The following is a 12,079-nucleotide window of genomic DNA, read 5'->3' as shown; positions in this document are numbered from 1 at the left end:
AAGTTATAAAGGACACAATATATAAGAAGCTCACAGTCTGATGGAACATAAGACATACAAGCAATTAATACTGTATAAAATATACCTTGACAAAAAGTAGGAACAAGACAGCAAATGGAGCAACTAAATGCTTGGAGACCTTTGTAAATGCTTCACAGAGGAGAGGACATTTGAGCTGGATCTTGGAGATGCATGGGAATTGTCTATAAAAAGCACAGAATATGCAGGGGTCCTTCCCAGCCTATGCAAAGACATGGAGGCTCAAAGCAGCATGGCACGTGAGGGAAATAGTGAAAGGTCTGTACTTCCTGCTATGCAGAGCACTAGTAGACGGTACAGTTCAGTTGGAGACAGAATCAAGGGCTAAACTGCCTCATATCCCACATTAAGACATTTGGACTCTTCCGATAGGTAATAGCTACTGAAAACTTTAAATGTAGGCAACTTACCAGATCAGGTCTGATTTCAGAAACAACTCTTTGGACACACAAGAAATTGGTAACAGGGGTTGTTTCTGCTTTTTAAATTGTATACCAATTTCTATGTATTATCTCTCTCTTTCTCCCCTACACACACACACGCCCTCTGCCTCTCTCGCACTCTCCATACATAGACTGAAGTAAAGGACTAGATATAGGGAAGCCAATCGTGAACCTACTACAACAGCCCTGGCAGAAATGAAGAAAGTCTAAATTCAGACAGTGCCACAAAGAACAGATGAAGAGATGATATATTTAACAGGTTTTAGGGATTGACTGGACATAGTGATGACTGGATGAGTTGTGCCATTAACAGGGAGCAGGAATATAGGAACTAGAAACAGTTCAGGAAGTAGGGCAAAATGAGGACAAGTTCAATTTTAGGTACGTTAAGTTTGAAATGGCTGTGGCACATCCAGATAAAGAGACCACTAAAAAGGTAGAAATAAGATCTGGAGTCATAAAGAATGTCTTAGCTGAAAATACAGATTTAGAGTCATTGGTATACTCCAAAGTATCTGAAACACCAAGAGATAACACATGGAGGACTAAGAAAAGAAGACCAAGGTTAAGATCCTGGGTAAAAAAAATAAAGGGCAAAGTAAAGAATAAGTGAATGAAATTGAAAAAAGATATTCTGAGGACAAAGGAAAAGAACCAAGAACAAGTGATATCCCAGAAGCCAAGAGGAGAAGAAGGAGAAAGTTTCAAGCGAGGAGTTGTGCACAGTTCCAAAGGCAGAAAAGAGGTTAAGCAGGATGAGTACTTAAAAGAAGTCACTCATTTTGGCAATTATAAATTGATAACCTTAAAGCTTTTTAGCACAGCATAGCTCAAAATGTGGTCATAAAATGGAATTTTAGGAAAGGGCCTGGTAGGCATGCCCGTTATTTCAAATCTTTAAATTTTATTGGGTTAGTATAAATACAACTTGCTTTTTTTTTTCTCAATGACTTACTCAATAGACTAATGACATTAAGAAGAAAGACTAGTACATAAATCAAATTTGTTCTAGCAAATGAAGATGCTGAGGTGGAGAAAACAGAAAGAAGTGTGCAGAGCACTTCCACTTTATAGCTTGCCTTCTGCCTCCCAATCTTGAGGGTCACCCTCACGATCTACAATATAGTTAGTGATTGTTAAAAGAAAGAACAAACACTTGAGAGTAGAGAAAAGCCTAAGCTTCAAGTGTGAGAGTTGATTTTACTCCAGAAGCACAGCTCAGGTCAAATCAACTTACTTTCAAGTCTAAGGACATCTGAGTCCCTCCCTGAATTCTCAACAGAGAGCACAGGGTCTTCCTCTGTTCCTGTCTCAGAGGGCTCTTCTTCAGCGGCATCCAGTGACTGTGAGTTGTCAAAATATTTCTGTTTGTCATGGCTGTTGTCCAGGGTTTTCGCATGACAATTACCTCAATGACAAGAGACACAGATAGAGCACGTTAGAAACCTCTCTTGTGTAGTCCCATAGCTCAAGGTCCCCAACTATCAAGAAGAGCAAAAAGGCGACTGTCGGTTTTTCTCCAGCAGAACATGCACAAATCAGTGAGGTGGAGTGCCCAAAGGCAGACCGTAACTGTGATTCAAGATTTTGCACTGAAGTTCAAGTTTCACCTGTTAGGCTATTGTAAGTATTTGGGGGAAAAAACTGTAACAACAAAGATCAAGTCCCAAGATCTCCTTCCATTCATAATGAGTGATTGTGAAACACTTCTCTGAAAGTCAGAAACATCATAAAAAGTGGTTTTCCTTCTATTTGCCTTTTGAAGGTGAGAAGTGACAGATTAGTACCTCAATAAGTCTGGAGATAGATGAATTATAGCCGAAAAATATACCATTCTTGCATCATAGCTTAAAATGAAAGATATACCAAAAGGTAAAGGATTATAAATTAAAAACCAAGGACTTAGAGGGGGATAGTGGTGGCAGAGAATCCACATTTAAGACTCTCAGATCACACAGGTGCCTATTTTTCTTTTGAAAAACAAGTTCTGATCATGTAATAAAGATTTACCTAAGCATAAAATGTCACATCTTGAATGTAATCATAGCACTCTGTGATACCTTCTGATATATATAGTGAGCATGACCTTTTGCTACAATTTTGCCCAGGAGTTGAAGAGCTTTGACCTTATTAGGGATTGTGTGTTAATAGGGATAAAGAGCCACTACCCAGCTCCACCCGATGGACATTCTCCGGGGCTGTTGTGTCTGCTGTAGTGGGGATCTGGCTGGCTGAACAGGTCTCCTCATGTTCCATGTGCGTTGCTACTGAAGGTGCATGTTCAGTGGAAGCCTACATTCATATTATAGGACAATTCTCTGGGTAAGAGTGTAAAAGTAACTTTCCTCCTTTATCAGAACGTCCAAACATTCTCTAAAAGTTTTTTTATTTTTTAAGAGAATGTTGCCCCAAAGAGATGTATGTACCCAATCAGGCTGTCTCTGCAGCAATGGAAATACAAGAAGTCTCTTTCTGGATCTGATGACTCCCTTTCAGATTCCATAATTCTGGAAAGCATTTCTCAGGCCATTTTCCCTATTGTGCCAAGAAAACATAATGGACTCAAAACCTTTCCCAACTTCCTAGGTGAGAGAAAGGGGACTGCATACTTAGGGATTCACTTCCCATTTTCCAGTTCTACACTACCACACGTCTGAGGCTACCATTTTCCAGTTCTACACTACCACACGTCTGAGGCTACCATTTTCCAGTTCTACACTACCACACGTCTGAGGCTACCATTTTTCAGTTCTACACTATCACACGTCTGAGGCTACCATTTTCCAGTTTTACACTACCACACGTCTGAGGCTACCATTTTCCAGTTCTACACTACCACACATCTGAGGCTACCATTTTCAACAAGGCTACATCAGAAGCTTTAGCTCTCAGGAAGCTTACAAGACAGTAAATGCAAGACAACAAACAATAATGAGGTAGTCTACTGTGCCAAGTAAGTGCTTCAGAGAATAAGCTTTGAGTAGGTAGAACTTGAATTTTGAAGAATACATAGGATTTAAAAACACAGAACTTCAAAAGGGGGAATTACAAGGAAGGGAATCAATATTTATTGAGTACTTCTGTATTTTTTCTTCCACTTACTCCTCAAAAACACCTTGTGAAATATTATTAATTTCACAGATAAGGAAACTATCAGTGAAACTAAGTAACTTGCTTATTGTTGTAACTGTTGGTCAAACAGTAAGTAAGTAACTAACTGTAAGTAACTAACTTAACAGTAACTTAACAGTAAGTAAGTAACTAACTAACTTAACTAACAGTAAGTAAGTAACTGTTGGTCAAACAGTAAGTAAGTGGTAGATCTGGGATTTGAATTAATTCTATTTTACCACAAAGCTTCTTGGCTTTCCCCTAGTCAATACTACCTCTTTAGCAGAAAAAGTAGAGAAGGTGGCATTCTAGGCAGGGAGGAATAATGTGTTGAGCAAAGCAATAGGAATAGGAATTCTCATTTGTGTTTGGGAGAGAATGAGAAGTATGATTTGATAGAGATGGAAGGTGTGGAGTGTGTGGGCCCTGGAGGGCTAAGAAAAGAAGCCATGAGCAATGGTAGTTGCTTTCTTTCTCCAGATTCTCCTGAGAGGACAGACAGAGGTTGCAGATTTGCCTCTACTTCTGTCTTCACCACCTAGTACGTGCAATTAAGTATGGGGAAACCAAGCATAAGAGCATTAAAATAAAACAGAGCAATGACAACAACTCTACACACCCAACTGACTAAAATTCACTATGAAGAACAGCATGCTTTTCAGAGGCAATTCTTAATTGGGAAATAAATAAGCATGACTATTAAAAGCAGAGAGGAAAAAATGATGACAGTGATACTGATAATTTTAAACATGTTTTCCTAGTGAATATTCTCTTTGCCTTCAGCTTTGGTGAATTTGCCTCTAAAGCATTTTTCATCTTGACACAGGTCAAGTAAAGCAAAAAGATAAACCTTTAACACTGGAACCCAGTGAAATTCTAGCTGTGTTTCCTGCAGTTGATTTCCTCCTCCAACCTTTGCCATCTTATTTTTCTCTCCCACCCTCTTTCTACTATAAAAATTTAATTGGCTTCATCTTTTAAAATGTCTGCAATATTTAAAAATGCTCTCTAGGTAATTTATAAGATACGATGTGAAGCTAAAATTAGTCCTCTTGCATGACCTCTAGCCCAGACACCCTCTTGAAGCAAGCCTTCTGCATTCTAAGAATGTCTTGCCCTCCAACTCAGGAAATTGGGGCCAATACCTCTGAGGGAGAGGGCAGGAAAGGGGATCAGGGAGATCTGGGGGAATTAAAGGAGGCATAAGAAGTTTATGTTAGGATATTTCTTGGAAATAGGCAGAGTCAAAATGATCATGTAAAAACTACATGCTTTAAAATTAGAACTATTAATATGAATTTTCTTAGGTTGACAGTTAAAAACAGACTGGTTTAGCATTCTGGTGTGATTTCCATGATTATCTAGGCTAATCATAGAAAGTCATATTGCTTAAATTTTGAATTACTCCTTCCAGTTGCCTGAGGGAGAACTGAAGAATTTCAGAAAAAATAAGTTTCTATTCTTTGGACTATAGTATAGGTCTACTCTAGCTCAAAGGGGAACTAAAAAAAAGTTGCCTATGTAGAAAAATATTGCTTGTCTTCCCAGCAAAGGCAGAGATGATGTTCTTATTAAAGAAACACAAGAAAATGTTGGAGAAGGAAAAATGGAAAGACACCTAAAAAGTAAAAAGTCATCTTCCGTGCATAAGGCTATTATTTTTTGCTAATGCAAAAATGAGATTCTGTGACTTGGACTAACCTTGAGAGGTATGTTTTTGCTGTTGTTGTTGTTTCTGGAACTACATGATTTAAATGAAATGCTTTAGATAACAAGGTTCCAGGTGAAAATGGAAACACTTTTCTCTGCTTAATGCTCTATACTTGCTTGCAAAGCATTTAGCAATTCAAATCCTGGCAGTCTGGTTTTTCTTAGAAGTAAGAGAGTACAAGGCAACACCAACTAAGCATGAAACTCCAAACAGGGTATTTCTGATTCTGGAACTGGTATGAGATCTTAGCCATAGCAACATCCTTTTCTGTGGTTAGAGTATTGACTGCATAAGTTGGGTTATTAATATTAACCTCCCCTACAAGGGTGTTCTGGAAAACAACTAAATATTTAATATACCTTGTCAAAGCATAAGTCTCCTAAGGGAGAAAGGCACAATTTATTCTGTGGCTAAACAGATTTTCAGAGTAAACTAAGTTCTCAGGAACTCCTACCATGACTAAGGTTAAAGAAATCTCCTATCTTCTCATATAAATTCTGTTTACAAAGGTCCTAGAAGAATATTTATTTTCTAACTGGAGTTGGGTAACCACTTACTTGTTAAAAAGAATTCTTCTCTTCTCTTCTTTTTTAAGAATTCTTCTCTTCTGAATCTCATAAGTTGGTAAGAGATTCCTGGCTGGGTTAGGAATCCTTTAGGGTTAGTTGTAAGAAAGAAATGTCACAAAATTGAGAGGCCTCAGAACTTTGTAAGAGCCAAGTAACTAATTTCATATTTATTTCTCTAGTAGGATATGTATCTTTTAGGAAAAATAGTAATATAAATTGAGAAGTGAACAAAAGTGTATCTTTCAGTTGTGCACCATTACTATGCAAGATTACTTTAAAATATTATGAGGAAACTTTAACTGTGGGTGGCATGTGGGGCTTGGTACTACACAGAGAAATAGGTATACGTGAAGCAGTAAGAAACCTCACTGGGAACAGATTCCTTTATGATTTCCACCTCCAGAGGTTGTGACAAAGTCTTGCAGACATTGTTCTAAGAGGAGCATTCCATGGTATGAATTCAAATCCTGCCTCAGCTGCAGCCTTACCATATGAACCTTGGCAAATCAATTCCCTTCTCTGTGTCTAGGTTCTTTATCTGAAATGGAGAGAGAAGCTACTGTGCTACAGTAAGAGGAGCTGTAGGAAACACTATTGCTGAAACCACTGTGAACATAAGCATACAGAACTCCTTGAATTTAGGTGAACCTAGGATGCTGATGGCTGCACCTGAGACAAGGGAAACTGCCTCACTTCCTCTGTCCTGTGCTGTCCTCCACTTAGAAAGATGAGAGAAATCATTTTGACGGAAGTAATGGCTCAGACTTGTTCCCATTCAGCAATTACTGCTGAATGGAATTCTTTGCAGGAGGTTTAAAAGTAATAGTTATGTACTGGCTGACCTTAAAAGTACGGCAATGACAGAAAACACCATATTAAAGACTTGAAATCAGCAACCTCAGGATTATACAGGTATTCCCTCGTGGTGAGGTGAATGAGTCACAAGTGAGCTTAAAAAGGAAAAACTAAGAAAGAAAAGTGTGTGACCTCAAAAGAAAAGAGAGAGAGTGAGAGAGAGAGAGAGAGAGGGACTCCCTTTTACTACTTATTCTAGAGTTAAATTCTATCCTGGGTAACACTCTCTTCACACATGGTGGGGGAATCTGATTTGCCCAAGAGTTCAGAAGTGCATTGGTTTCTATAGACCTATACTCCCTGCCTTCTTTTAGAGAAGAAAAAAGAGAACTAGCAATAAATCTGGCCTCTTTGTCTTGCCACGTGGCCATCACTTAAGTGACTAAAGCACAGGGAGCAAAGTCAGCACCAGTTGAGACACAGACACCATGACATGGAGACTGTGGAAGACATGACTCCAGTGATGCAATTCAAGCTCTCCACAGCTGTAACTTCCTCCACAAATGTGAAAGATCAGGTTAGATGTCTAAACAAGGGAATTTAAACATTTACTGGAAGTTTACTAGGAAAGATTTTCCCGTGTAGAAACTATATTGAAAAAGAAAGAAAATTAACTGCCATAGCTGCTGTTGAATATTTTATTGTTATTATTGTTTTTGTTATTATTGTTATTATTAAATTTAAATCTCTGTCTTACTTCAGCCTAGGGAAATTTGTTTCCAGCAAGAATGTTGGGGAAACAAATCCAATAGATTCTCACACTTACTGATTTACCTGTAAATGTCAGTTTTTCAATGAGGGTCAACAAGGACATTTGTAACTTTCATTAAAAACAGTGCAGACAGGAGAAAATACAGGCTATCTATTAGATATGTCATCTTCTAGTGGACACAACATGTGCCTTCAAATGAGATAATTCCTTTTCTATTCCCCCTCCTATTGTGTGGGAGCTGCAGACCTCAAAAGAAGATCTATATCTATATATGTATGTTGAGTGGGGGTCTGGGATAAAGCATTCTGGATAAACAGTGGGTGGGTATGAGTTAATTACCCTCTATTACTAGGTATTTTCAGTAGTTCAAACCTGAAATGCCATTAGCTAATTTGCAATTTAAGCACATTCTATGGGCTAAACATTGGGAGGACGGTGTGGAATGCATGGTGGGCCAGGGTATGAAGATGAAAAACAGGATTGGCCCCTGCTCTAAATGAGCTAGAGAAGTCCTGTAGGAGAGTAGCGTCTTGTACACAAGTAACTGTAATGGCAAGTCACAGGAGCTGAAGGAGAGGTGCAGGTGGAACGACCGGTTATGCATTACTTATAATTAAGGGATCAGTAAGGCATATAGCAGAAGTGGGCCTTGAAGGATGGGCAAGATTAGAATTTTCGTGCGGGGGGAGGGCAGGAGGGAGGGTTATGGGGAAGAGCTACTGAAAACAATATAAGCCAACACAAGGAACCAGGAGAGCGGGGTGTATGTGGTAAAGCAAACAAGTATTCCACAATAGCATCATCATACGTCATGGTCTGGTACAACTTCCATTGACTTTGCAAAAGACAGAATGATATTAAAGCCCTTATGTGGTCAGTGAGCTTAAATTAAGCATGTCTATTTGCGTCAACCACATATTCTTGCAGTGAGTTGGCTTCATGCAATTCTTAATACCTAGAATAAGCCTATAAACAGAAGGTTGGGATGAAGGAACAGGGGAGGGCTTAGATTTCCTAGCTACTCACAACCTTTGCAGTTTATATTTACCTCTTCTTTCTCTTGCTGCAAGTGATTGGTCACCTGCTGATGTCAAGGAAAAAAGTCTAGTAGAAAAATCAATAGATTTAACTCTGCTCCCCCTCCTCAAACTATAAATGGAAGCCCAGAGATATGCATAATGGGAAAGGGACCTACCATCAGAAGCATTTACTGCCATTAGGCTTGCGCTTTTTCCTAAAGCAAGGATATAATGCAAGGCCAAGGCTAATAAAATGTCAAAGGCTACTTGGTCTTTTTTACTCCTCAGACTAAGTGGATTATAAGAACAGTATCTTTAAATGAGAACACAAGAGCCTAGTTATTCCATGATTGTTAAAGACTTGAGCCTAGTAATATCTCATAGGACTTAGATATGAGGACAAAGAGGGTTAGGAATTGTCCTTTACACTGGTTTGGGTAATAAGTATGATATTTAAACCAAAGTTAATAAAAAGGCCACTGAAGTCCCGCTACCACAGAACATTTTGAGCAAGGCCTTGTGGCTTTCAGTAAGAAAGTTCCCTAGCTGGCTGATATCAGACTCACTTTAGGGGTTTGGGATTAAGACAGGAACTTTGAGTGTATCTACCTAAATCTAAGTACATATGGTCAGTGCACTAAATCAAGTGAAAAGCATAGAAAAATAAATGATAGTATCATACTGTTTCCTTTTGCTTTATATCACCAAATGAAAGTTGCCTGGAGGCATTCACCTCAGTGGCCACTTAGCACATAATAAATAACACGGTTTCTAGGACCTTGCTCTCTCCCAGTTTTTAACATTTATGGTATTTAGGCAGTGTACTGTGAGGGAGGTGGTGAATTATTTGTTTTGTTCATGTTAGGTTTTCCTCTAGCTGTATTTCACATCATCAAGGGAAATTGGCTATATTACTACAGGTATACCAGGACTCAGAAGTTTAGATCAACACCACATACCCTATCAGCTGCTACTGACCTCTAGTTCCTTCTCCTGAAAATTGATATGCTTGTTTTATTTTATTATTTTTTAAAATAATTATCATTTTGGGTATTTGTGATCTGACTGGGTTATTAAGTAATGCCTGACAGCTAAAGCAGTTTAAACTGCTTTCAGACTGGCAAGTATTGAATGGCAAATTTAGATTTGTTGTTATATCAATAAAAATAAACTAAATGAGAAGACAAGAGAATCCAAAGCTGTGTTCTTTTCAACAGCTATGAAATATGATTTAAATTTCTCCTGTATTTTCAAGATCATAACTAAATAAACTTTGGTGCTTAAGAAAAAGTAACAGACTACTGAGATTTTCTTCGTCAAAGATCACAACAGTTTAGTATGAAATAAATTCGACTACTTGTAATAACTAACACTGAAAGAAAAAAGAGGGGAAAAAACCCAAACCAGCATATACACGGACACATATATATATGCCAGGTATCCTCAGTCATATGTATTTTAAATCTCACGAATGCTCTTTTCTACTGATTATCAGGCTCAACTGCTTTATTTCCATCAGCCCATGGAACTGAGTTAAAAAAAAAATTATTCAATGATTAAATTTGTAAAGGGGTTGAAATACTTGGTGCTCACTGTTTTTTGTTTTTTCTTAATAAATTTATTTATTTTACTTATTTATTTTTGGCTGCGTTGGGTCTTCATTTCTGCGTGCAGGCTTTCTCTAGTTGCGGCGAGCAGGGGCTACTCTTTCATTGCAGTGCACGGGCTTCTCATCGCGGTGGCTTCTCTTGTTGCAGAGCACAGGCTCTAGGGGTGTGGGCTTCAGTAGTTGTGGCTCGTGAGCTCTAGAGTGCAGGCTCAGTAGTTGTGGTGCATGGGCTTAGTTGCTCTGGGGCATGTGGGATCGAACCCGTGTCCCCTGCATTGGTAGGCAGATTCTTAACCACTGCACCACCAGGGAAGCCCCTATTATTTTGTTGTTCTTTTTGGCCGCACCTTGCAGCTTGTGGGATTTTAGTTCCCTGACCAGGGATTAAAGCTGGGCCCATGGCAGTGAAAGCACCGAGTCCTAACCACTGGACTGCCAGGGAACTGCCGGTGCTCACTGTTTCAAACAAGAACTCCAAAACTGGGAATTCATTTCAACTAGTTGGTTTGCAGTGCATGTAAAGAATTTTATGAGGTATAGGTCACTTATAAAAGAGCCCACTCTAATGTAGCATGGATTGTGTGTGTGTGTGTGTGTGTGTGTGTGTGTGTGTGTGTGTGAGTGTGTGTGTGTGTGAGAGAGAGAGAGAGAAAGAGAGAGAGAGAGAGAGACAGTGAGTTAGTTCTGCCAATTAGAATAATCTTTTTGAATGGGGAGGAGTCATGCAAATGCTTGCTATATGAGATAGCAAAGCTTAACATCACAAACTGAAATATCTCCAAAAACATCTGCAACAATGAATGGAAACTGAAGATGTAAAAAGATAGCATCCAATGAACTTGCCTAACTTACTACACACAAAGTATTTATAACTAGAAGTTTGCCCCCTTCAGTTCCTATCAGGAGACATGTACTACTGCAGTGACAAACCATAGTAAAACTATCTTGTTCAATAATTAGTGGGGGCTAGATAAAACAGACCCCATCTTGCTCATCCTTCATTTTTCTTGCTGGTGTGTACAATCACTGTGACCTCAGTGATGTGAATGCAGGAAACCACAGTAAGTTCCTGATGCAGAATGGAGCCTATACACAAAGAAAGATGTCTCAGTATAACTTTCCAACCCTATCTGTAGGTAAGTGTTCACAAAATATGATTAACGATGCCTTCCAGTGGGTGTCCCCGCACTACATACAGAGCATAAAGGAAGCAGAACCATGATCTTAACTTAATTTACAAACTCAAAAGTATAACTCACTTCCTATTGGAGACTCAAGATAGTAACCCTAACACTGGCAAAGACCATTCGCACACCTGAAGTGTTAAGCTCTGTAACTCAGATTATAAATTTGCAACTTCTTATTTTTAAGGTAATGAACAAAAGCATTCCATAACTGAGTAACAAGCTGCAGTGCTAACCTCCTAGCTGACTTCAAGAAGTGCTACTCAAATGTCTAGAGTGACTGCTTAGTTGCTGCCCTTGGACACAGTCCTCTTGGAGCATCACAACAAAGCTGCAGTGACTCAGTTCCAAGAGTCCCAGAGACAGAGAATAAAACCACTTGCTCTGTGTGTATTACATGCTGGGCCTTTATATATTATCTAAAGAATGATTCCTGGTATCATTAACTATTTGCTTTAAAGTTATTTTAGTTACACAGTGACAGGATGAAACAAAAGTTATATAGTTTAGAATCTATGCCAGTAACTCTAAAAGTAATTCAACTATACATAGAGAGCTCACTTTAATATTTCTATTTTCCTAAAATTTATTCTTGTTTTAGTACAGATATTTCCCCATTTTACAGAAAATACTTTTGATAAAATGAGGTCACCAAATGATTTTCTAAACTGTTAAACTCAGAGGTTCCCACACTATTCATTCGTCCACTACTGTCGTGATTTTTCCATAGGTACCAGTACCATAATTTATGCAATGTTCTTCTTTAAATGGAGTCACTGTTTAATCTTACATTAATTTATGTTAAAAGGGAAAATCAGTACCACTTT

At 38.6% G+C, this 12,079-nt stretch overlaps 1 protein-coding gene across 2 annotated transcripts in view; it reads right to left on the bottom strand.

Moving 5' to 3' along the window:
- Nucleotides 1-12,079, bottom strand: part of TTC17 (tetratricopeptide repeat domain 17) — a 149,961-nt gene that overhangs the window by 56,695 nt on the left and 81,187 nt on the right. The window contains exons 17-18 of one of the 2 annotated variants that reach the window (XM_068555759.1): nucleotides 5,862-5,957; nucleotides 1,720-1,890 (exon numbers count right to left, since the gene is read on the bottom strand). In XM_068555759.1, the coding sequence (XP_068411860.1) occupies nucleotides 1,720-1,890; nucleotides 5,862-5,957 (267 nt within the window). The remainder of the gene's footprint in view (nucleotides 1-1,719; nucleotides 1,891-5,861; nucleotides 5,958-12,079) is intronic. The other variant, XM_068555760.1, reaches the window with a different exon arrangement.

This window comes from Eschrichtius robustus, chromosome 11 (assembly GCF_028021215.1).
Source record: "Eschrichtius robustus isolate mEscRob2 chromosome 11, mEscRob2.pri, whole genome shotgun sequence".
Classification (NCBI taxonomy): Eukaryota; Metazoa; Chordata; class Mammalia; order Artiodactyla; family Eschrichtiidae; genus Eschrichtius; species Eschrichtius robustus.
The sequence above is the reverse complement of the archived record's forward strand: the minus strand, read 5'-3'. Positions and strand labels throughout refer to the sequence as shown.